This window comes from Mustela lutreola, chromosome 17 (assembly GCF_030435805.1).
Source record: "Mustela lutreola isolate mMusLut2 chromosome 17, mMusLut2.pri, whole genome shotgun sequence".
Taxonomy (NCBI): Eukaryota; Metazoa; Chordata; class Mammalia; order Carnivora; family Mustelidae; genus Mustela; species Mustela lutreola.
In genome coordinates, this window is record NC_081306.1 from 41,246,873 (window position 1) to 41,270,296 (window position 23,424).

Sequence of the window (23,424 nt, forward strand, 5' to 3'; positions counted from 1 at the left end):
GGCCCCGAGACGCGTCGGAAGTGGCTAATCAGAACCCGCCGGGGGGGTGGAGACTCCAGCTCCGGAGTGAGGCGACAGAAGGGAGGGGGCTAGAATGGAGCGCTCGCCAACGGCCGACGCTCCAGACCGGCCCGCCCCCCGCAGCCGCATCCAATCGCAATGCTGAGGTCTGGAGATGGAGCCAATCAGGTCTAACCAGGAGACGGAGACGCCGGCGCTCTACTAGAAGGGATAGAGGCGGAGCGACCGCAAACCGGGGCTCCAGGTTTTCTTCCAACGGAGACCAATCGCAAGGCAGATAAAAGCGACTGACTGTCACAAAGGCCAGTTAGAGCCTCCGGAGGGAAGCTGGCCCGGCCTCTTCTCTGAGGGACGGCTGTACCTACCAATAGTATGGGCGAGAAGGCGGTCCCTTCGCCTAGGAGGAGGCGGGTGAGCTAGAACTTTGAGACTGAGGTAAAGAATGTGAGCTCTGCGCGCCGCCACGGCTGGGAACAGTGCAGGGGCTGGAGTGGCGCGTGCGAGCTGGAACTGTTAGGGAGCGAGTCCGCTTTGAGCGCGCGAGGGAAGCCCGGGGGTAGGGGACTGGAGCCAGCCGATGCCTGAGGCCAGCGCGCAGGTGGTCTTTGCATCCGAAGGGACCGTGGAGGCCACTCTGGCCCGTGGAGGCTGAGGCCCTGCGGCGGTGTCCGGAGCCCCGGCGGACGGAGGGCTTACCAGAGACCGGAGATGCCCAGCTCAATCCTGGAGGAAGGGTTGCGGGAGGACCGGAGAGCCTCCAGAGCGGCCGCCCGGCCCCGAAGAGCGCGCCTGGGCGGGAATTGTGATGACAACCCCAGGGCGGACGGGGGGAGCTTAGTCCAGAAGGGACCGTGCCCTCTAGAAGAAGGCCTCCGTTTTACAAATGAGGAAACTGAGGCGGAGGGAGGTCGATGGGTTGGCAAGAGCGAACCGCAAGTTACCGCTTGCTCTAGAAGCCCGATTTCCCACCGGTTGCCCAGCAGCTCCTTCGGTGGGCTTTTTCTATCCGCACCCTCCTCTTTGCCTCCTGAGCTGCAGTGGAGGCATAAAAGGGGACCCGGACACCGGAGGAAGCCGACGATCCTTCTTCTGTCTGCGGAGAGAGATCTTAGCGTTCTCTTAGGATACAGTCAGAGTCGCCTGACCGCAAACCACTGAGAGTTTCTTATAAATCACATCTCAAATGTTGACATTCCTAAACATTTATTGAATGATTAAAATTCCACCCCCGGTGCCTTCAAAACTTAGTTGTTTACTAGTCCCCATGAATAAGGGAGTTTGGGTGGCTGACGGTTAGCTCGCGCAATAAAGTCTGTAATGCTAGGCAGCGGAGGGCTGGTTTTCCAGGACTGGATTGCTTCAAGTTCCTGGAAGATCCGGTTACTCCTTGAATTTATTGGTGTAGATCCTTTGGTCCTACCTGGACAGACACCCCCCCAACTTCTGCTGTGTCTCATACATGGCACCCCTCTCCCCTGTAAGACTACATTAAAAGCTTAGACTGTGGGAGATACCCCAAGTTTCAGAGTAACTCTAGCCCTTTCTTCCACCTTGATAGGTTGTCCTTCATACATGCCTTGATGTTACTGTCCCAAACATGCTTTGGGTGTGTTTTTACAAGACTCAAGAGTTTGTGCTGAATTATCCCCACTTTCATCTTCAGACTCTTAAGAGAGTCTAGCGGGGTCACCGGTCCCCCTCAGCTGTCAAACTGAGTTGATGCTTTTTTGTTGTTGGTTTTTTTTTTTGTTTGTTTGTTTGTTTTTTGAGTTTATACTCTTGGGCTATAAATCGCTGGAGGACCTGGCCTGCTGAGGTAGGAAGAACTCACCAGTGTTTCTCTACGGAGCTGAGTTAATGCAAAAAAAAGGGCCTCAAGTGGAGGGACCTCAGAATTACTCCCCAAAAGGAAAGGCCTCATCTACCAGTAGTTCCCACTTTCTCTCTCCTGTAAAATGCATAACCCATGAGCCCCTGGGGGGGCTAACGCTGAGCTAGAACCCAGGAGCTAAGAGCAAAATCCCAGGTCAGGTTGGGGAAAATAGGTCACAGTGGCTGGGCAGTGAGGTCACAGAGAGGTTTGTCTTCCCAGACTCCATGGGGGAGGGGCCTAGGAGGCAGAGGGGCCCCAGAGATCCCCCAAGCCCAGGCGGGGGACATGGTGTGGGAAAGGCAGCAGGGACGGGGGCCAAGGAGCTGACTACGGGGGGCCTAGGGGCACGGAGAGATGAGGGCAAGAGCAGGGAGGGGGCAGTCAGGATGGTGAGGAGAAGCCGGAGGCGAAAGCTGCAAAAAGTCACCAGGCTGTGCGGACGGGAGGAGGGGCTCCGGGTGAGGGGGGAGCGAGCCAAGGGAAGGACTAGAAGATGGTAGCCAGAGGTTGGGGGAGGGGTTCTTTGGAGCCGGTGGACCAAGGAACACGGCAGACAGGGAAGGGTGACCCATGGGCCTAGAGAGAAAGACGGGAGGATTTGAGCACGCAGAGCCGGAAGACAGGGCGGTGAGCCCCCAAGAAAGTAGCTAATGAAAGACAGGCTGAGAGAAGGCAGCAAAAGAGGCCTGACTCTCATGGAACCCCTGTGCTCCCCATTCTCGGGCAGGTGAAGCGGAGCTGCCCTTCATGTGGCCCAGAGCCTGGGGGTGAAGAGAAGAAGGGGAGAGGGAACCCTATTTCTGTCCAGCTGTTCCCCCCAGAGCTGGTGAGTCCTCCATAGGGAGGTATTAAAGAATAAAGGGCAGGGGGCCAGACCACGGAGGGACCCCACTGAACCCTGCTTCCTCCCTCCTGCACCCCCAGGTGGAGCATATCATCTCATTCCTCCCAGTCAGAGATGTAGTCGCTCTGGGCCAGACCTGCCACTACTTCCACGAAGTCTGCGACGCCGAGGGCGTGTGGAGACGCATCTGTCGCAGGCTCAGTCCTCGCCTACGAGAGCAGGGTTCTGGGGTCCGGCCCTGGAAGAGAGCTGCCATTCTTAACTGTACACCTCCCCCAGAAACCCCCACTGTCTTTGCCTCTGTCCTACCTTATTCTGGGGTCCCTCCTGTTCCACAGAGTTGCCTCCACATTCCTGGCCAAACTTCCGGGGCCCCTTTCTCTGGAAGAACCCATTAGATTCAAAACATATGCTGTCAGCGCTACAAGCTTCTAGCCCCACCTTCTGAGGGGCCCCATTACTAGCATCCCTAACAAACCTCTCTCCATAGTCAAACTCTCTTCCAAATCTTACCCCGGACACCACCACTACTCCCCAAACGTGGAGTCTTCCCTGCTCTAAACCAGGGTTCCTCAGCCTTGTCACTGTTGACATTTGGGAGCGAAATAGTTATTTGGAGTGGGGGGCCTGTCCTGTGCATTTCAGCATGTTCATCAGCATCCCTGGCCTCCCCCCACTAGATCCCAGGATCAAACCTCCCCCTAGAAGTGACAACCAGTGTTCCCTGAGGGACAGAGTCACTCCAGGCTGAGAAACATGCTCTAAACCATTCCCAGGGAGCCCCTACCCAAGTACTTGATTTCATACACTGGAGATGGAGATCCTGATCTGATCCCAATAGCAGATCTGGAGCCTGGGCTGAGCGGGGTTACTGGCCTTTCTCGATCATTCTTTTTCACTCCTCCTCCTGCTGCTTTTCTATGTGTTATTTTCCCTTCGATGTCTCTGATGCAAGGTTGGCCTGAAGCGCTCCAAAGCATGTGTAGTGCCCTGGGCTGAGGGGGGGCAGAGAACTCAAGTTCAGGCATAGGGGATTATTAAAGATATGCTCTGAGCTTTCCAGTGTCCTTTGGAAGGGGTCTGTTCCCCAGTCTTAGGTCTGGGAGCTGCTAACTACCACGCTGCCCGAGAAATCTAGTCCGCCCAAGCTCTGATTCCTCTCCCTTGTGCCACGCTGACCCCCTGAGCCTCCCATCTCCTTCCTTTCTCCAGACACGAAGGGCCTGTACTTCCAGGCATTCGGGGGCCGCCGCCGCTGTCTCAGCAAGAGCGTAGCCCCCCTGCTAGCCCACGGCTACCGCCGCTTCTTGCCCACCAAGGACCATGTCTTCATTCTTGACTACGCGGGGACCCTCTTCTTCCTCAAAAATGCCCTGGTCTCCTCTACCCTTGGCCAGATCCAGTGGAAGCGAGCCTGCCGCTATGTTGTGTTGTGTCGTGGAGCCAAGGATGTGAGAAGCAGAGCCCACCCCTCCTGCGGGGATCCGGGGACCACACCAGCCCTGAGGTCTTCTCCTCAGGACAGCCGCCCTCCTGTCCCAGGAACTGAGAAACAAGTCTTTGTTTCCCAGCCCTGAACTCCAAGTACCTCGTCTCTCACCCCATTGGGTGGTGAGAGGCTCCCGTGGGCCCAGCCTCATTCCACTCCCAAGGCCTAGACCCCAGACATCTTCATCTCTTCCTACAGTTTGCCTCGGACCCAAGATGTGACACGGTTTACCGCAAATACCTCTATGTATTGGCCACTCGGGAGCAGCCAGGCATGGTGGGCACGACGGGCAGCAGGGCCTGTGACTGTGTCGAGGTCTATCTGCAGTCCAGTGGGCAGCGTGTCTTCAAGATGACTTTCCACCACTCCATGAGCTTCAAACAGATTGTGCTCGTTGGTCAGGAGACGCAGCGGGCTCTTCTGCTTCTCACAGGTGTGGCCCAGAGCAGTGGTTTGCAAACTGCTCTCTACAGATTCTTCGGGTCCTGAGGCAGGGGCGCAGGAGGCCTCTCACATGGGTTCTGCAGGCCACCTCATCCTGCTCTCAAATCCAAGAGCTTTGCTTTTTGTCTGCCTCCTAGTCTAAGATGCTATGAGTTTCATTTGAATAAAGGGTGCTGTGGTGGTGGTGGTGGGGGAGTTGGAAACCACTATTCTAGCCAGGCAGGGCCCCAAGTTCCCAGCATCATTCTTCCTAACACTCCAGTTGGATTCTGCCAACTCTCACGGCTAGGTGTTCTCTCCACTCATCTTTCACGCTCAAGGACTTGCCTGACTTATTTTGGGTGGTAAAGGGCTAGAGTCTGGACTCAGGGTCACTCTTCCATTATTCCATTTCTACCTTTTTTCTTCCAGCCCCATTCTAGGACAGTAAATGTTTCATCCGTATGCCTTAGAGAGTCTTCTGGGAACTTAATGTGGATATTGGGGGGGTCCCCTCCCCCCCATAATTGTCTCCCTCTCCCATCTCCCAGAGGAAGGAAAGATCTACTCTTTGGTAGTGAACGAAACCCAGCTGGACCAGCCACGCTCCTACACCATCCAGCTGGCCCTGCGGAAGGTGTCCCGTTGTCTGCCTCACCTTCGTGTGGCCTGCATGGCTTCCAACCAGAGCAGTACTCTCTACATCACGGGTAAGAACCACCTACCTTCTGCAGACCCTGGTCTTAAAACAGACCTTCCAGATATGAACAGCACCCCTCTGTGCTGGACCCTTTCGGGCATCCTAGTGAAAAGATGAGTTTAGGTTCCCAGATATCATAACTGGTACATTGCTAGTGGGGGTGAGTCACCCCAGATCTTATAACTTTTCTCCCAGGTAGGGCCTTATCTCTAGGAAATAGGTGCCCAAAGCTGCTAAGCTGAGGGCTCCTGACCCCCCAGACCAGGGGGGAGTGTATTTTGAGGTGCATACCCCAGGGGTGTATCGTGATCTCTTTGGGACCCTTCAAGCCTTTGACCCCCTGGACCAGCAGATGCCGCTTGCTCTCTCACTGCCTGCCAAGGTAGGAGCCTGGAGAGGTGGGGCAGACCAGGGGGCGGGCAGAGGGGGGTTGTGTTAGGGTTTGAAGGGTGCCAGAGGTCTGAAATGTGAGCAGGGATCAAATGATTCCTCAGGAAGGGACAGGGGACCCAGAGAGAGGGGCGAGGCAGCGGGCAAGGCCAAAAGAAGGCAGCTAGAATTGCCAGGTTAGCAGCTGGGAGACTCTAGAGCTCAGGGTTCCCCTGGAGGGAACTGAATAGTCCCCTCCTCTTTCTGCTTTACTTCCTAGATCCTATTTTGTGCTCTTGGCTACAATCACCTTGGCCTGGTGGATGAATTTGGCCGGATCTTCATGCAGGGAAATAACAGATATGGGCAGCTGGGGACAGGGGACAAAATGGACAGAGGGGAACCCACACAGGTGAGACCGTTTCTCCGTTACTGTCACCCTGACCCCCTTCCTCCAGTTCCCTAAGCCCTGGATCTCTCCACTTCTCCGCCGTCTTTAGAATCCACTCCTTACTCCCTGGGGAAGTTAAGCCACCCGTAGGTAATGCCCGTGATACTACTGGCACATGTCTTTCCCAGGGTTGGCACTGTGAGGTGCCAATAGGAATTTAGCGAAGCAGGGAGACCGGGCGGTGGGCTGGTCTAACCGGAAGAGGTGAGCTGTCATCAGGGGCCTGGTAGGTCAGATCGGATTTGGGCGGGCACAGGGAGAGGCATTCTGTATAGTGGGGACGAGAACTTAAAGCAGACACTTAAAGCACACACTTAAAGCAGACAGAGTGTTTCAAACATCAGTAGATAGGAGGCGGCGCAGGTGGCACAGATTTGGGAAGGAGTCACTGCAGGTTCGGGAGCAGAAGGTAACCACCCCCTCCCCCCCATGACTGAGAACAGGAGGCCACGGAATGAAAAGCCCACTGGGAGACTGTTGAGCCCCAGCAACACTTGAGACAAGAGCCTGGGGCAGTGAGAACCTAAAAGAAAGGATCCCGGGGATGTTTTTGAAAGGAAATGAACAGGCCCTAGAAACTGCTGAGATATGAGGAGAAGGCCCCGAGGACAAGAGAGGTTCTGGGGTGAGACCCCTTGAAGAAAGACAGCATCCCTACAAACTTGGGAAGGGATACTGGCTTAAGGAAAGAGAAAGAGCATGAATTTGGACTTTTTCTAAAGTGGAAATGTCTCGCTGGCATTAGGGTCCATGCTGAAACAAGGCTGACCTGGACAGGAGTAGGGATAGAGGGGAACATCCCGGGCAGGGGCCAATGTCCTAGGCAGAGGGAATGAAAAGGCTGTCGCTGATGCCCGATGGGCACATTCTTGGATGCCAAATCCCAGAAGCCGTGGGCTCAGAGAGTTTCAAACAGGAGGGAGTGACTCAGGCTGACAGATAATGCAGGAAAATACCCACTGACACGGAAAGATGGTCAGGCCACAGTTTTCAGTGGAAAAAAAATTTTACATAATACAATGCCATTTTTGTTTTAAAAAAATACAATTTGTACACACACACACGCGCGCGCGCAGCAGTGAAGAATATCCAGCAAGATGTTTGTAGTAGTGGTAGGATTCCCAGTGATTTTTTTTTTTTTTTTTTTAAGTAGGCTCCACACCAAGCGTGGAACCCAGTGAGGTACTCCGACTCACAACCCTTAGATCAGGACCTGAGCCCATATTAAGAGCCAAGCACTTAACGGACTGAGCCACCCAGGTGCCCCTGGCCAGTGATTTTTTTTTAAGATTTTTAAATTAAATTAAATTAAATTAAATTTTATTTATTTGACAGAGAGAGAGAAATCACAAGTAGGCAGAGAGGCAGGCAGAGAGAGAGGGGAAAGCAGGCTCCCAGCTGAGCAGAGAGCCTGATGCCGGGCTCTATCCCGGGACCCTGAGATGGCGACAGGAGCCAAAGGCAGAGGCTTAACCCACTGAGTCACCCAGGCGCCCCTAGCCAGTGATTTTTAATTTACTCTTTGCTCACCAATATTTTATAACTTCTCTATCATGACCATAAATTACTTGCCTGTGTCTTCAAAATTAAAGCCCTCGTAATCTCAGGAGAAAGTGTGCGAGAGGCTCTCGGATTTGGCCCCCGGGAGGTCAAGGGCGTTTGGAGAGAACACGTCAGTAGCTTAGTAAGGAGAGAAGCCAGATCACAAGAAGGTGCAGGAAAGCCTGGCCATGGTGAGAGCAGGAAGGGGTCGACCTCAGACTGGTCACGTAACCAGGTCTGCTGCCTGAAAAGACGGAGGTTGGAAGCAGCAGGAATCCGGTGGCCATGTTGTTTTTTCAAAATAGGGCAGCCAATTTGAAAGACAGGCATAGGACCAATTGAACTTGCTGGAGACAGGAGAGAGGAATAAGTGGAAGGAAAGTCCTTCCTGGGGGCTGGCCTGGAGGGCGGGAGGGAGTCTTTCAACTTTGGGAAGAGGAAGGATAGCCCTCCTCCTGGGGCTGGAAAGCAGGATGAAAGGCTGGGCTGGCACAGGCCTGGAGTGACAGCCAGGGAGCGGATAGCAGACCCTGGGCCCAAGCAAGTAGTCTGTTTTCTGGGGAGCAAAGATGAGGAACCGACGAAAGTTCTAGACCCCATGCAGTCCGACTGGGGCTTCAGGAGATCCAAGGAGGGAGAGATTGCTGTTGGTCTGCCTCCTGGCTGGGAGTGGGGTGGTGGGAGCTGGGGGACGCTGAGTCCCTTCCCTTTCCCCTCCTAGTTTCTCTAGATTCTTCCCTGAGCCTTCCTGTCCTGTCTGGGCCCCCAAATCCTTGGCGTTCCCACCTTAGGGATTCTGGCCCTGTGTCCTCAGGTGCATTATCTACAACGCCCCATTGCCCTGTGGTGTGGCCTCAACCACTCCCTGGTGCTGAGCCAGAGCTCGGACTTCAGCAAGGAGCTTCTGGGCTGCGGCTGTGGGGCTGGAGGCCGCCTCCCTGGCTGGCCTAAGGGGAGTGCCTCCTTCGTGAAGCTCCACGTCAAGGTCAGAGCATTGTCAGACCAGCAGGCAACCAGGGAGGGCAGGGGCCATAGAGCTAGACTGCACACAGGAACGCCCCCCCCCCGGGGGCGGGGGCATGCCCCAGCACCACCTGCCTCCCTTCCCGGCCCCACACCACAGCCCCTGGCTCCCTCCCTCAGCAGACCCTGCTGGCCCTCTCTGACCTCACACAACCTTGGGGCTCGGCCAGCCCTAGCTCACTTGCTGGCTCGGGGCTGGCCGGAGAGGGAGGAACACAACAGCTGGAACTTCCTGGGAGCCCCTCAGTGATGGCCCCACTGAGCCACGCCCCTTCTCTCCTCCAAGGTTCCTTTGTGTGCCTGTTCCCTCTGCTCGACCAGAGAGTGCCTCTACATGCTGTCCAGCCATGACATCGAGCACCACCCCACCTACCGGGACCTACCAGCCAGCAGGGTGGTGGGGACCCCCGAGCCCAGCCTGGGGCCCGGAGCATCCCAGGACCCTGGGGGGACAGCCCGGGCATGTGAGGAGTACCTCAGCCAGATCCACAGTTGCCCCACGTTGCAGGATCGCATGGAAAAAATGAAGGAGATCGTGGGCTGGATGCCCTTGATGGCGGCACAGAAGGATTTCTTTTGGGAGGCCTTGGACATGCTGCAGAGGGCTGCTGCAGGGGTCGGCCCAGGTCCCCCAAACCCTGAGAGCTGACCCCTCCCCCTCCTCATCCTCACCCCCAGAGGGAGAGAGGAGCCCTAGGCCAGGAGCTAAGGAGACACAGGGCGGTAGCGGTAAACACTGTATGTGCACACGGTGGGGGTGGGGGGAATTGCTCGACATGCCAGGGTGGACAGGGAGCTGTTTTGTAAAAATGTTTGGGGGGCTGCCCAGGAGGGGCCCCCAATCTGACTATCATGGACAAGAGATTTGATGGACAAATAGAATAAAAGGCTGAAGTGAGGCCCGGTTTGGAGGAAAATGGGGCAGGGGACGGGGGCCCGATGCCTGGCTCGGTGGGCGACGGAGGACAGGAGCATGGCCGGGGCGGGCAGAGCAGAAGTGGCTCAGGCATTCAGGTGCTGCAGACCTGACCACCTACATCTCTCAGCTCACTTTCCCCTCCCCCTCCCAAGACACCCCCCCACCACCCCCGGCCCTGGCTTCTGGACTTGGAAGTCCAACCCCCACCTTCTGGAGCAATGCAGGCAACATATGCTACTCCGTTCTCTGGTTCTCTTAGTGGGGTCCTCTGTCCCTCAGACTTGCTCCCATCCTGAGCAGGCCACTTGCTTCTGACCTCGCAGAGCGTCCTACCCATTGCCCTTGGTCCCCAGGAAGTCAGTCCTCTCTTCCCCTTCTCCGATTTTCCTCCCGGGTTCAGTCTCATGCGTTGTCCCTGTCCCTTACGTTCTACTTTGTTCTACTCAGACAGAGGACAGGCCCTTCATCGGCCCGCACACCATGCCTCCCTAAGCCACTCCCCCACCTCCAAATACTGTGGAGAGAAAACAGGCGAGCAGAATTTTCTCCTTCCGGTAGTCTGGCCCGGGGATGGGGAGAAGACAGTAGAAATTCCGTAGTGGAAAATAAGCTGGAGCCAGGGGGTGGTCAGGAAGGGGGTGAGTGACTGGATGTTGGGGGGAGGTCAAGGAAGGACGACCTGTGGGTGCCGGGGAGGCGGGCATGGGGAGGATCACGACGAGGGACCCGAGGCTGTGTTCGCAGGATGCTCGCGCACCTGGCAGAGTGGGCTTCCGGAGGACGGGACCCGATGCCTGCCCTGTGGCTGAGGCTTGATGCTTCTTCTGCCCTTCACTGCTCGACCCCCTACTTGGGTCAATATTTATGTGTCCTGGATGTAGAGAGGCCCCTGGACTCAGCACTGTCCCGACTACACTCTCCCTGTCCCGCCTTCCCCACCGCCCGCCCCGCTGGCCAGTCCCCACGCCCACACAGCCGGGCTGCCTCAGCTGGCCCTGATTATCCCTGCTGCTGCCGGTGCCGCTGCTCAACTCAGCTGCCGCCACTGGCTCAAGGACCCCAGCGCCTCTCCCCCTGGCCATGCTGCCTGCTGCCACAGCCTCCCTCGTGGGGCCCCTCCTCACTGCCTGGGCCCTGCTACCTTTCGCCCAGGGCCAGACCCCCAACTATACCAGGTAGGTCTCGGCACCTTCCAGATAGCTTGAGTGAGCTGCAAAAGCCCTGATTCCTGGGGGTTTTGCCTGTGGATCCTGTGGATTCTTTTACTCACACACCACCACCCCCCCAAAATCTCCCACAGCCCCAGCTCCCCGCTAGCCCCTAAGTTCTCTCTCCCTACTGCAAGACCACGGTCATCTGTGGGTCACCACTGTCCCCCCCCACCCCATTCCTCCACCCTTTGTCCCCTGTCCTCTTAAGTCTCATCCACCCAGACCCTTGGCCCCCCTCCGTGGAACCTGAGAGCACCAAGACTCTGAACTTGCCTGGTAGCTGGACATCTGGATTCCAGGAGGGAAATCAGAGGTGGTGGGGGGAGAGGGGAGAGCGAGTGGGGGACCTGGGAGTCAGATACTCAAGTACTTAGCAGGAACAGGAGCAGGGCAAAGGTTGGGAGCTGGGGAAATCTGGTCTCCAGGTTCAACGTGAGGGCCATAGCCGCCGCTCATCTCTCCGCCCCCCTCCCCCCCCATGGCCTCGTGGCTGTGTCCACATCTGGAAGTAGTTAGGCGGCTCCTGTCCCCGACTGCCAGGCAGGGCGAGGGTGTGTGTGTGTGGGGGGGGGGAGAGTGAGGAGCAGCCTGGGGAGGATTCCGGGAATTCCTGTTGGGGTGGGGGTGGGGATTGGGGGTGTTGGAAAGACAGCAAAGTTGCTGGCCCCACTTGTTGTTAATCCTCTCAATCCCGGTCTGGCTGGCTGAGGCTGTCCCAGATCCCCGAGGCCTTCTCCTCCATCCTCCGGGCGTCCCCCCCCCTGCACCCGCCCCCCCACCCCCCCATCCTCATTACCCTATCGGTCCCAAGCTCTCCTCCATTCATGGCTGACCCCTCTTCTGTTCTCCAGACCCGTGTTCCTGTGTGGAGGGGATGTGACCGGGGAGTCCGGTTACGTGGCAAGTGAGGGTTTCCCCAACCTCTACCCCCCCAATAAGGAGTGCATCTGGACAATCACGGTGAGAAGGTCCTCCTGATCACTACCCCCTCGTTGAAGTCTTGCAGGCCTGACTGCTAAGGGAACCCCAGTCTGCCGGCCCCCTCCGGTCCCTGCACCACCGCTTCTCCCAGGCCCAAGCCCTGTTCCCTCCGGTCACGGAGGGCAGCAGGGCCCACAGTAACACATGGCAAAGTGTCCTCACACCTTCCTTAACTCAGGGCCTGCTCCCCTACTCCCAACTCCGTTCTCGACCCTCCAATCTCTCCATGCCCTAGTTCTTGTCCCTGCCTGAGCCACAAGCTAGGGCAGCGCCCCAGCCCCCTGCTCTGCACCCTGATGGGGTCCCTTCCTGCTCAGGCCCCGTTTCTGTATGAAATGCAGGTACCCTCCGCCTGGGTTGTGTGTGCCTTGACTTTGCGGGTCCTCTTCCCTGTCCCTGCCTTCAGGTCCCTGAGGGCCAGACTGTGTCCCTTTCCTTCCGAGTCTTCGACTTGGAGCAGCACTCGGCCTGCCGTTACGATGCTCTGGAGGTCTTTGCCGGGTCTGGAACCTCGGGCCAGCGGCTTGGACGCTTCTGCGGGACCTTCCGGCCTGCGCCCTTAGTCGCCCCCGGCAACCAGGTGACCCTGAGGATGACGGCGGACGAGGGCACGGGAGGACGAGGCTTCCTGCTCTGGTACAGCGGGAGGGCCACCTCGGGCACTGGTGAGACCTCCCTCACCTCCGCCTTCCCCCTCTCCTGGCCCCGCCCCCGGCGCAGGCCCCGCCCCCAGCCTTAACCTCCACCCGGCGCCAAACCCGGCGCCCGAGAGCCTAGGGCCCCCATTACCTCCCTTACCCTTTTTCCTCACTAACTGCCCCTTCAGTCCCTCCTCCCCGTCTTCTCTCCCCCCTCCCGCTCCCACCCACCCCCTCTTCCAGGCCCCCCCCCAGGCGCGAGGCGGAAATGGGTCACCGACCCGCGGGTGGAATGGGCGGCCTGGGGTTACTGGGACGGTGAGTAACTGCCCGCCCCCGTCCGCAATCGGGCTCCCTCAGACGGGCGTGAGGGGGCACCCCCGGGCTGGGGAACTAGGTTCCCCCAACCCGGAGCCCCCTACACCCAGCCCGGGGCTCCCGATTGCGGTCCCATCACCCCCCTCCTGGCGGCATAAGTCTCCCCTAAAATGTTTAAGGCAGAGACCTCCCCAAAGGGGTCTCTGGGCTGGGCCCCAATTTGAGGGCACCCTCACAACGTGAGGACTCCCGAGCCTGCACAGGGGACTTTTCCGCCGGACCGGGGAGATGGGATCTCCCCGGGGAAGAGGAACGATGTGGCCGCGGGGCAGGGGGAGGGGCGAGAAGGGACCGTGTCCAGCCAATGCCTCCTCCCCCTTCCACCGCCTGCCTGGGGGGCCCGGAGGTCCAAGACTCCCCCGAGCCCTTCTCTTCCAGGCCCCCTCTCTGCTAACCAACCCCCTCTTTCCTACCCCTCTTCTCGTCCCCTCACGCTGGGACCCAGACGTCTGAGCTTCCAGCACAGTCTTCCAGCCTAGAGCTCTCTCCGAGCTGACCGAGGGTCTCCACCGCCTCCCACCCCCAATACTTTCTCCCCTCCCCAGAGCACCAATTTTGCGGGGGGCGGCTGGAGAAGGCCCAGGGAACCCTGACCACGCCCAACTGGCCCGAGTCCGATTACCCCCCGGGCATCAGCTGTTCCTGGCACATCATCGCGCCCCCGGACCAGGTACCGACCCCCTGCCCGGGCCGCCCTCGGGGACCCAGGCGCCACTCTCCAGCGTGCAGCCAGCAAAGATTTACTGACCATCTGCTCGGTCGCGACCACTGAGCTCGCGCTGGTAGGGAGCAAAAACAGACCCAGAACTGCTTGCACTCAAACAAAAAGTGTAAAATCACACCTGTGACAAGTCTTAGGAGAGCGAGGTACCCGACGCTGATCCATAAACGGGGTTGTGGGTGTATGTGGTGGCGCTGGAGGTGGAGGCCGGGTCTGTTCCCTGAGTGCGAGCCAGGACTAGACGGTACCCGAGCCGGAAGACGCCGCCGAAGGGTTCCCCTGGGCGTGTGACCCTCTGAGCTGGGGTGTGAACGCTTTTACGAGGGGGGTGGTGTACGGGGGACCCGGGAGGAGGAAGAGGAGGTGCCGCGAGCTTCTGGGCTTCCGGGGGTCCAGCCGCGCAGCCTCCTCTCTCCCCGGGGACAGGTGATCTCGCTGACCTTCGGGAAGTTTGACCTGGAGCCCGACACCTACTGCCGCTACGACTCGGTCAGCGTGTTCAACGGAGCAGTGAGCGATGACTCCAAGAGGCTGGGGAAGTTCTGCGGCGACACGGCCCCGGGGTGAGGGGATGGACCCGGGTGGTTGGTGGGTCCCAGCGTCTCCACCTTTCTAGGGAAAGGACTGGGCCGTGGGGGGAGACCAGGCTTAGCTGAAGAGGCGGGATCTGAACCCGTGAGCCCCAAACGGGTGGGCGGAGCTAGTGGGAGACCAGGCAAGAGACCCGGCTTGGCACTAGGACAGGTCTGGGTCCACCGATCCATGGAGAAGCGAGTAGGTCCTGCGAAGGCGGGAAGCTGGAACAGCCAACCAGGGCGGAGATGACAAGGCCCGCCTGACGCCCCCTCCTCGGTGCCCCGCCACCCGCAGTACCATCTCTTCCGAAGGGAACGAGCTCCTCGTCCAGTTCGTCTCTGACCTCAGTGTCACGGCGGATGGTTTCTCGGCCTCCTACAAGACCCTGCCGCGAGGTGCCGAAGGGCAGGCCCGGAGCCCCGGGGAGGATGCCCGGCCGGGTACCTCGCTCCCCAAGCCCAGACCCCCACCTGCAGAGAAACCAAAGGCCTCGTCTGAAGCCCAGGCAACTCCGGGGGCCCCCGGTGAGTCTGGGAAGGGGGAGGAAGGGGATGCAGCCTGAAGAGAGCCGTTTCAAAGACCAACTTTCCAAACTCATTCATTCATCACTCACTGGTGCCGCCTCCTTACTGACGTCTGGTACTGGGTGCTGCCCAGAACTCTGAATGAATTCAAATCAATGAGGCCATTATAAGGGAAGTGGCCCTTCCTACCTGCTGGGTGGGTCCCCCTCCACAAACGTCGCCCCCTCTCCCTCCTAGCCGTGCCTGCTGTGTCCTGCCCAAAGCAGTGCCGACGGACAGGCACCTTGCAGAGCAACTTCTGTTCCAGCAGCCTGGGTAAGAAGCCCTATCTGCCAGCAACTCTAACCTCCCCTCCTGTCCTCAGAGTCCCCCCCCTCCTGGCTCCAGCCTGAGCTGGCCTCCTGTCGCCTCAACCTCTCACGCCCACTCTCCCACAGTGGTGACCGCAACAGTGAAGTCCATGGTTCGGGGTCCAGGAGAGGGCCTCACTGTCACCGTCAGTCTCATCGGTGCTTACAAAACCGGAGGCCTGGACCTGCCCTCTCCACTCACTGACGCCCCCCTGAAGTTTTATGTGCCCTGCAAGCAGTGCCCCCCCATGAAGAAAGGTAACGGATGTGGCAAAGTGGGGAAGAAGACGTAGCCTTATGAAAATGAGAGAATCTGGAGGACTGACAAGGAGGTACGTCTTACAAGGTCTCAATAACACGCTCTCAACCCCTCCCTCTCCTCCCCCAGGAGCCAGTTATCTGATCATGGGCCAGGTGGACGAAAGCAGAGGTCCTGTCCTTCCTGCAGACAGCTTCGTGGTTCTCTACCGGTCCAACCAGGACCAGATCCTCACCAACCTCAGCAAGAGGAAGTGCCCCTCCCAGCCTGTTCGGGCTGCTGGGTCCCAGGCCTAAAGCCCAGGCTACCTTCCGGAGCCCTAAAGACTCCTTTCTTATCCCAATAAATGTTTCTTGATGGAGGAAAGGGTATCATCTCCATTTCTGTAGTCTGGGGGTCCATCTAGGAGATTTCGTTCATGCGTTAAACTCAACAGACTCAACAGACTGTTTGCTATCCTGAATAATCTTTTAAGAACCTAAGACCTTGTCACCTTTTGCTCAAAACTCTCCCTTATTCTAGGGGGTGCCTGGGTGGCTCAGTGGGTTAAAGCCTCTACCTGCGGCTTGGGTCAGGTCATGATCCCAGTGTCCTGGGATGGAGCCCCGCATTGCATGGGGCTCTCTGCTCAGCAGGGAGCCTGCTTCTTCCACTCTCTCTGCCTGCCTCTCTGCCTACCTGTGATCTCTCTCTGTCAAATAAATAAAATCTTTAGAATTTTTTAAAAATAAAAATTAAAAAATAAACCCGCTCCCTTATTCTCAACACACACACACACCCCCACACACACACCACAGAGGTGTTGGATGTGTTAATTAGCTTGATTGTGGTAATCTTTTCACAACGTATACATGTTTTTTAAAAGATTTTCTTTGGGGAAAGAGAACACAAGCAGGGGGAGGCGCAGACAGAGAGGGACAAGCAAACCGTGCCCTCCAAGTGGGGACGGTGAGATCACCTGAGATCACCTGATCTCAGACCCTGAGATCACGACCTGACCTGAAATCAAACCCTTAACCAACTGAGCCACCCAGGTGCCCCTCAAGTTGTACACCTTAAACAATTTTTCTATGTCTAAGAGATCTCAATAAAGCCGTTAAGAAAAAGAAATGAGGAGGGCGCCTGGGTGGCTCAGTGGGTTAAGCCGCTGCCTTCGGCTCAGGTCATGATCTCAGGGTCCTGGGATCGAGTCCCACATCGGGCTCTCTGCTCAGCAGGGAGCCTGTTTCCTCCTCTCTCTCTCTCTGCCTGCCTCTCTGCCTACTTGTGATCTCTCTCTGTCAAATAAATAAATAAAAAATCTTTAAAAAAAAAAAAGAAAGAAAGAAAAAGAAAAAGAAATGAGGAAAACCTCTTCCAGAGTTTTCCATCAGTCTCAGAATAAAATCTGAAGTCCTACTGCAGACTCCGAGGCTCTAGGTGATCTGCATCGCACCCTCCCAGTGATTGCTGTCCCCTTTGCAATCACTCTTTCAGTCTCAGTGGCTCCTTGACCATTTCCAGTACCCTTCTGCTTCGCGGCTTTGCCTTAGCTATCCCCTCCCTCCAGAATGCTCTCCCCTGATTTCTCATGGCCCGCTTCCTAACTTCCATCAGATCTCAGCTCAAAGTTTCTTCCTAGTCACTCCTTTGTTCATTTCAAATGGCGGGCACTTGGGAATGAACCAGAAAACAAAGTCTCTGCTCTTGTAGGGAGGAAAAGTACATTCTACTGGAGCAGATAAAATAAAAAGCAGGTAATAAAATAATCAAGTGAAGCTATGTCAAGAAAACAAAAGCCTAAGAGGATAAAGGGATTTTCTGCATTTGTTGGGGTGCTTTGGGTTAAGATGAACTTTATTTTTGCTCTACTGCTAACCAGTCGTGGGGCCTGGGGTGAGTTCCTTCACCTTGGGATGATGCCAGTGGCAGGGCTGGTAAATCCTACTTCCTTTATGCAAATGCCACTGATTTCTGAGTTCCACGCTGGAAAAGGAAGAGGAGCCATGGACTGACCTCCTGATGCAGGAAGGTTGGGTGTGGAAATCCATTAGATATATCTATATATCTATAACAGAGAGAGACAGAGATGGACTGAGCATTCCTGAGACTTGGAAAGGAACAGAGCATGAGTCTCGTCTTTTCTTTTTTCTTTGAATTTTTTTTTTTTTTTAGATTTTATTTATCAGAGAGAGAGGGGGAGAGAGCAAGCACAGGCAGACAGAATGGCAGGCAGAGGCAGAGGGAAAAGCAGGCTCCCTGTCGAGCAAGGAGCCCGATGTGGGACTCGATCCCAGGATGCTGGGATCATGACCTGAGCCGAAGGCAGCTGCTTAACCAACTGAGCCACCCAGGCATCCTGGTCTCATCTTTTCTTGAGGTCCACTACATCTGTTTCCTCAGGCATCCAGCAACTGGTCAGAACAAGCATAGGGTCCACGTCCTTCCTAAGTCACTCATTCCCTGAAGCCAGGGGGTCTTGGCCTGCAGATATCTAGTGAGAGTGGCCTGAATAGGCACAGGACGGCTCTATCAGATCATTCCCTAAGTATCACCTATTGTACTGGAAGCCTCCAAAGATATTCTCTCTTTGTCCCTTACAAGGAGGACATATGCTTTTTGCATCAGGAGGCATGTGTAGAGTGGGGTGGGGGTGCAGGTCCTAGCAAGAATAGAAGCTGGAAAAGAATCGGGGGGGGGGGCGGCTTTTGGGGCACCTGAGGGGCTCAGTCAGTTAAGCGGCCCACTCTGGATTTTGGCTCAGATCATGATCAGGGTCTTCGGCTTCACCGGGCAACAGGCTCCCCGCTCAGAGGGGAGTCCGCTTCAGGAGTCTCTCTCCCTCTGCCCCTCCCACTCGTGCTCTCTCTCTCTCAAATAAATCTTAAACAAAACCAAAACAAAACAATGGGGTCCCTGCAGTTTCCCTGCCTCAATCCTAGCCCAACTGGAAGCAACCTCCCAACTAGGACCATGGAAAACCGCTATGATGGCTGCAGAGGCTTCTAGGAGAGCCTGGGATTAAAATAGAAAAAGAGGGCTTTCCTATGGGTTGTGATTCTAGCGACTTGGAGGTCTCAGTGTGGAGGAACAAAGCCCAGTTCCCAACTCCCAAACTCCGCCGGACCCCCTGACTTACTCCGGGTAGAGCTTTTTGGCCAGAGTAGCCCCGTAAAGTTATACGTCACTGGGATCAAGCCAATCACGTCATTAGACTCACCAATCGGCGCGCGCTGACGGCGGAAACGAGGCCGCCCTAGCCAATGACGGGAGCCGTACGGCGGAAGTGCAGAAACCGGTCTCTCGGGAAGATGGCAGCCTCGATCAGGCCAAAAGTTGATTGGCAGGTTCAGTGACCAGAAGGTAAGCCTCACAGCGCGAGCGGCAGTTCGGAGGCTGAGGCACGAAGGCGCTGCGGGCCAACCTCAGGGAGGAGTTGGAGGCGCAAATAAAGGTCTCTGGAGAGATTGGAGAAAGGGCGGTTCCGGAGGGGGGCGCTGCGGCGGGCGGGGTCTGGCCAGAGAGCTGGGACGCCCGGAAGGGGCGGGGCCCAAGGCGGGGCAGGCGGGGCTTTTGGAGATCGGGAGCCGGGCCTGGAGACGAGGCCCGGGTTGGGAACAGCTAGGGGCAGGGTTTATGGGGTGGGCGTGACCATGAGGTGGGGCTTGGGGCGGGGCTTAAAGGGACCCGGGACAGAGCTGGAGAGGGGAAGGGTTTGGGGGGCCTGGGCCTGGTCTGCGGGAGCCTCATCTAGCGGGGTTCCGACGCGGCGGCGGCGGCATCAGACCAGGCCCTGCCCCCCCGATCTCATTCCAATCCCTTTCTCCCCTCTCGTCCCCCAGCTCTAGACTCCGGGCCCTGTCCCCTGAGCTCTGTCCTCGTATGTCCACCGTCCACAGCCTGCATGCGCCGTGGGGCGCCCCAGGACCAGGAGCTGGTGGGCCCGGGGGCTCCTGGGCGGGGGTCCCGGGGCGCCCCTCCTCCCTCGGGACTTGTCCCTGTCCTCGTCTTTCCCCCGGACCTAGTATTCAGGGCGGACCAGCGGAGCGGACCCCGGCAGCTGCTGACGCTCTATAACCCCACGGGAGCTGCGCTTCGCTTCCGAGGTGAAGGGATGGGCGCCTCATGCCCGGGATCTGGGTCTGGCAGCAGGACATTGGGGGATGTGCGGGCTGGAGGAGTGAGATGAGTGGGGTCAGATAGCCAAGCTTGGCGGGCTGGAAGAGTTACATCCAGCCCTGGGTTAGAAGGGAGGGAGGACTCTAATGTCCCTCCATGGGCAAGCTTGTCTCTGAAGCAATAGTCGGTCTCTGTGTGCCTTTACCCCTCAGTCCTGTGCACAGCGCCGGCCAAATACACGGTGTTTGACGCAGAAGGATATGTGAAGCCTCAATCCTGCATTGACATGTGAGTGAGGAGGGTGGAGGGGACTCACGGAAGCCAGGGGTTGGTGCCACCTTGGTCTCAATTACCGAGCTGGTATCATACAGCTCAGACCTGGTTCTCTTTAACCTTTTTCCCCACCTCTGTCTGCGTCCCTAAGGGGAAGGCTTCTGGGAGGTGGGGCCTGGATCCACTTGGATCACTGCCTGTTACTCACTTCCTCTCACTGGGTCTTTCTCCTATTTTGGGACCAGTGTGATTCGCCACGTGGCCCCCATTCCCAGCCACTATGACGTCCAGGACCGCTTCCGCATTGAGCTGTCTGAGGAGGGAGCTGAGGGTCGAGTGGTGGGGCGCAAGGACATCACTTCGGTTCTGAGGGCCCCAGCCTACCCCCTTGAGCTTCAGGGACAGCCTGACCCAACACCCCACCCAGGGCCTCCTTCCTGGACAGCACCACCCAAGGCCAGACACTTCCCAGAGAGTGAGTCGGGGGATGGGAATTCTCGAGTTCTTTTTTTTTTTAATTAAAAGAATTTATTTATTTATTTGACAGAGAGAGATCACAAGTAGGCAGAGAGGCAGGCAGAGAGAGAGAGAGAGTGAGTGGAGGAAGCAGGCTCCCTGCCAAGCAGAGAGCCCGATGCGGGATTCGATCCCAGGACCCTGAGATCATGACCTGAGCCAAAGGCAGAGGCTTAACCCACTGAGCCACACAGGTGCCCCGAGTTCTTGAGCATTACCCTAGAGATGGGCTCAGCTGGAGCTGAAGGGGTCTTCTGGCTCCGTGTTTTGCTTCTTTGTAGAAGCATTCCTAGGAGTTTAGATTTTATATCAGGTTAGGCAAAAAGCAGGCTTTGTAGTTTCCCTGGTTTCCGGCTTCTACTTAGAAGGAAAAGTTCTTCCTTAGCTCTAACCTCAGTACTTCCTATCATTGCTTCCTCTCTGCTCAGTTCAATAAAAAACCCATACTGAGCAACTACGCCAAACCAAGCTGCGGGCAGCACATGGGAGACAGTCCCCTGCCTGAGGGACGTGTACAAGAGTCAATAATAAAGGCAGGGTAAAGAGAAAAAAGTGCTGAGGGCCCAGAGGGGAGAGGGTCTCTCATGCCTGTGGGGACAGAAGCAACAGGGAGGAGGGGACACTTGCCATATGTCCCCTGGAGGCCCATCAAAATACACCTCCCATCTCCAGCTTCCTCCCTGGAGGGCGCTGGGCTGGGCAGGAGGGCGGGTGGAGCTTCTGATGACCTTTGTTTCCCAGACCGCCCCCCACAACTGGCCACCAGCTCCTTCCTCCTCTTCTTGCTGACCGGCATAGTCTCTGTGGCCTTCCTGCTGCTCCCGCTCCAGGACGAGCTCGGCAGCCAGCTGCCCCAAATCCTGCACGTCTCCCTGGGACAGAAGTTGGTGGCAGCCTACATCCTGGGTGAGCGTTGGGACCTAGGAGGGAGGCTAGCAGGGCCCCAGGGCTGCTCACCCCCTTGGTCTTCTTTCTCTCCTCTCCAGGACTCCTCACCACGGTGTTCCTCCGGACCTGAGCCCTCTGCTCACCCTCCCCCCACCTCCTGGGGCAGGGACTTGGACGTGCCCATGAGACAGCCACTGTGATGCTTATGCCTCGCCTCAGTTCCTACTCCCTCTTCTTCCCGCCCATCTTCCCTCCCCCAGGCACCCAGGGATTTGTATTCATTTTCCAAATTGAATAAAATAAATTTTTAAAATCAAACTGAGAAACGGAGGGAGCAGCCCCTTCCTTCACACTTCTTTCCTGAAGTTTCTCCTTCCGGCCACAGGAGACCCAGGAAGGAGTGGGGGACAGTCAAGGAGCCCAGTGAGGATATAGAAGTCCTGGGTTCTGGTCCTAGTGTCACACCAGGAAAATGTGTGACCTTACAAGCAAGTCACTGAACTTCTCTGAGCTTCTCTTTCTACCTCTAAAATGAGGGGATTGGGACAGCAGATTTTTAAGGTCCCCTTTAGCCCCCCAAATAGGGTCCGGTCCCTAAACTAATGTACTTAACCTACAAAGAAACAAATCTTGCCCGATCCCGCCCACTGCACATATCCAGTCTCATAGTCTTGAGCCATCAGAGCCTCTTGCCAGGGCTGCCTAGATGCTTTTTTTTTTTTTTTTTTAAAGATTTTATTTATTTATTTGACAGAGAGATCACAAGTAGGCAGAGAGGCAGGCAGAGAGAGAGAGGAGGAAGCAGGCTCCCTGCTGAGCAGAGAGCCCCAGTGAGGCTCGATCCCAGGATGCTGGGATCATGACCTGAGCCGAAGGCAGAGGCTTTAACCCACTAAAGCCACCCAGGCGCCCCTGCCTAGATGCTTCTAATACCCAGAATCCTTTTCTGCTTTTTGACCCTTTATGTGCCTTATTTTTTCTCTCCCTTTAAGACTTAAGCTCCAGTGGTTCAGAAACACCAAGGTCCCTGCCAAGATTGGGGGCAATGGCATAGCCCGACATTACCTCAATTTAACCAGGCAAGAAAACTAAGGCCCAGGAAAAGGACAGGATCCTCAAAAGGTATGTGTCCAGCCCTCAGATGCAGAGCAAGGGAGCAGGAAGGAAAGGGGGCAGCCGGTGACACTGGCAGGTTGTTGACTGTGGACCAAAATCAGCAAGATGAGGTTGTTAAGACAGACTCAAGTCTGTTCTCTGCTTCTGCTGCCACGTCGCCTTTGCTGCCACCTCTGCTCCTCTTGCATCCCTTTTTTTTTTTTTAAGATTTTATTTATTTATTTGACAGAGAGAGATCACAAGTAGGCAGAGAGAGGGAGGAGGAAGTAGGCTCCCTGCTGAGCAGAGAGCCTGATGCAGGGCTCGAACCTATTACTCCAAGGTCATGATCGGAGCTGAAGGCAGGCCCTTAACTGACTGAGCCACCCAGGGACCCCCCACCTTTTTATTTTTTTTATTTTTTATTTTTTTAAAGATTTTATTTATTTATTTGATAGAGAGAAATCACAAGTAGATGGAGAGGCAGACAGAGAGAGAAAGGGGAAGCAGGCTCGCTGCTGAGCAGAGAGCCCGATGCGGGACTCGACCCCAGGACCCTGAGATCATGACCTGAGCCAAAGGCAGCGGCTTAACCCACTGAGCCACCCAGGTGCCCCCCCCCACCTTTTTAAAAAGTAGACTCCACACCCAGTGCAGAGCCCAGTGTAGGGCTTGAACTCATGACCCTGAGATCAAGACCTGAGCTGAGGTCAAGAGCCTGACATCTGACCAAGCCACCCAGATGCCCCTGTGACAAATTTTCTCATAAGGACCCTGATTAGATTGGATTAGGCCCACCGTAATGGTCTCATTCAAACCTAAGTCCCTGTCTCCAAATACAGACTCTGAGATACTAAGGGTCAGGCTTCAGCTCTGGTGAGGGGGACACATTTCAGCGCGAAACACTCCCCATCTCCAGATCCTCAATTGAATCACGTCCAAAAAGTCCTTTTTGTTGTGTAAGGTAACATTCACTCACAGGTTCCGGGGATTACGACGTGAACATCTTTTTCCAGACCACTATTCTGTGTGCTACAAGAAGCAAATGGACAAGGTAAAGGGCCAAGAAGCCACTTTGGGAAATTTGTTCTGGACAGTATGTCAGGGAAGGAAATAGCTGAGGAGGGTCTGACCCTCTTCCCGGCTCCTGAGAACCCAGTCTGGATCGAGGGGCTCAAGGAGGTGCGCAGGCGCAAAGGCAGAGGCTCATGCTGGAACCAGGGTAGGACCTGTTGTGCCATACTGGGAGCAAAAGAGGACGG

The 23,424-nt window shown here is 56.5% G+C and overlaps 3 protein-coding genes and 1 long non-coding RNA gene across 10 annotated transcripts; 3 read left to right on the forward strand and 1 right to left on the reverse strand.

The window, feature by feature from the left end:
- Nucleotides 1-2: 2 nt before the first annotated feature.
- FBXO24 (F-box protein 24) lies at nucleotides 3-9,384 on the forward strand. 4 transcript variants are annotated; one of them, XM_059155670.1, is made up of 10 exons: nucleotides 3-432; nucleotides 2,622-2,720; nucleotides 2,819-3,002; nucleotides 3,951-4,189; nucleotides 4,426-4,660; nucleotides 5,202-5,360; nucleotides 5,611-5,732; nucleotides 6,000-6,131; nucleotides 8,527-8,697; nucleotides 9,022-9,384. In XM_059155670.1, the coding sequence occupies exons 1-10, from the start codon at nucleotides 394-396 to the stop codon at nucleotides 9,382-9,384; spliced, it is 1,743 nt and encodes a 580-aa protein (XP_059011653.1). In that variant the 5' UTR covers nucleotides 3-393. The 4 variants fall into 4 exon arrangements, with proteins under 4 accessions (XP_059011653.1, XP_059011650.1, XP_059011651.1 ...); XM_059155667.1 differs by lacking the exon at nucleotides 3-432 and adding an exon at nucleotides 2,119-2,352; XM_059155668.1 differs by lacking the exon at nucleotides 3-432 and adding an exon at nucleotides 2,119-2,352 and having other exon boundaries at nucleotides 5,680-5,732.
- Nucleotides 2,838-4,566, reverse strand: LOC131820121 (uncharacterized). 2 transcript variants are annotated; one of them, XR_009349466.1, is made up of 4 exons: nucleotides 4,468-4,566; nucleotides 3,546-3,733; nucleotides 3,048-3,119; nucleotides 2,838-2,976 (listed from the first exon to the last, which is right to left on the reverse strand). It is a non-coding gene; the product is annotated as an uncharacterized LOC131820121 (long non-coding RNA). The 2 variants fall into 2 exon arrangements; XR_009349465.1 differs by having other exon boundaries at nucleotides 3,048-3,733.
- Nucleotides 9,385-10,637: 1,253 nt separating the features above from the next.
- PCOLCE (procollagen C-endopeptidase enhancer) lies at nucleotides 10,638-15,658 on the forward strand. The gene is made up of 9 exons (XM_059155677.1): nucleotides 10,638-10,829; nucleotides 11,717-11,825; nucleotides 12,253-12,511; nucleotides 13,408-13,532; nucleotides 14,010-14,146; nucleotides 14,454-14,683; nucleotides 14,921-14,998; nucleotides 15,121-15,291; nucleotides 15,422-15,658. The coding sequence occupies exons 1-9, from the start codon at nucleotides 10,735-10,737 to the stop codon at nucleotides 15,586-15,588; spliced, it is 1,371 nt and encodes a 456-aa protein (XP_059011660.1). The 5' UTR covers nucleotides 10,638-10,734; the 3' UTR covers nucleotides 15,589-15,658.
- Nucleotides 15,659-18,523: 2,865 nt separating this feature from the next.
- On the forward strand, nucleotides 18,524-21,385 carry MOSPD3 (motile sperm domain containing 3). Of its 3 annotated transcripts, none has more exons than XM_059154838.1 (6): nucleotides 18,524-18,634; nucleotides 19,114-19,377; nucleotides 19,603-19,678; nucleotides 19,909-20,138; nucleotides 20,921-21,085; nucleotides 21,166-21,385. In XM_059154838.1, the coding sequence occupies exons 2-6, from the start codon at nucleotides 19,176-19,178 to the stop codon at nucleotides 21,195-21,197; spliced, it is 705 nt and encodes a 234-aa protein (XP_059010821.1). In that variant the 5' UTR covers nucleotides 18,524-18,634; nucleotides 19,114-19,175; the 3' UTR covers nucleotides 21,198-21,385. The 3 variants fall into 3 exon arrangements, with proteins under 3 accessions (XP_059010821.1, XP_059010820.1, XP_059010822.1); XM_059154837.1 differs by having other exon boundaries at nucleotides 18,568-18,725; XM_059154839.1 differs by lacking the exon at nucleotides 18,524-18,634 and adding an exon at nucleotides 18,815-18,881.
- Nucleotides 21,386-23,424: the final 2,039 nt, after the last annotated feature.

Coding starts and splice junctions, on each gene's coding strand:
- FBXO24 (XM_059155667.1), top strand. CDS start 2,119: ATGGGGGAGGGGCCTAGGAGGCAGAGGGGCCCCAGAGATCCCCCAAGC. Junction 2,721..2,818: donor AGCTGTTCCCCCCAGAGCTG/GTGAGTCCTCCA, acceptor CTGCACCCCCAG/GTGGAGCATATCATCTCATT. Junction 3,003..3,950: donor GAGAGCTGCCATTCTTAACT/GTACACCTCCCC, acceptor TCCTTTCTCCAG/ACACGAAGGGCCTGTACTTC.
- PCOLCE (XM_059155677.1), top strand. CDS start 10,735: ATGCTGCCTGCTGCCACAGCCTCCCTCGTGGGGCCCCTCCTCACTGCC. Junction 10,830..11,716: donor CAGACCCCCAACTATACCAG/GTAGGTCTCGGC, acceptor TCTGTTCTCCAG/ACCCGTGTTCCTGTGTGGAG. Junction 15,292..15,421: donor GTGCCCCCCCATGAAGAAAG/GTAACGGATGTG, acceptor CTCCTCCCCCAG/GAGCCAGTTATCTGATCATG.
- MOSPD3 (XM_059154838.1), top strand. CDS start 19,176: ATGCGCCGTGGGGCGCCCCAGGACCAGGAGCTGGTGGGCCCGGGGGCT. Junction 19,378..19,602: donor AGCTGCGCTTCGCTTCCGAG/GTGAAGGGATGG, acceptor TTTACCCCTCAG/TCCTGTGCACAGCGCCGGCC. Junction 21,086..21,165: donor GGTGGCAGCCTACATCCTGG/GTGAGCGTTGGG, acceptor TCTCCTCTCCAG/GACTCCTCACCACGGTGTTC.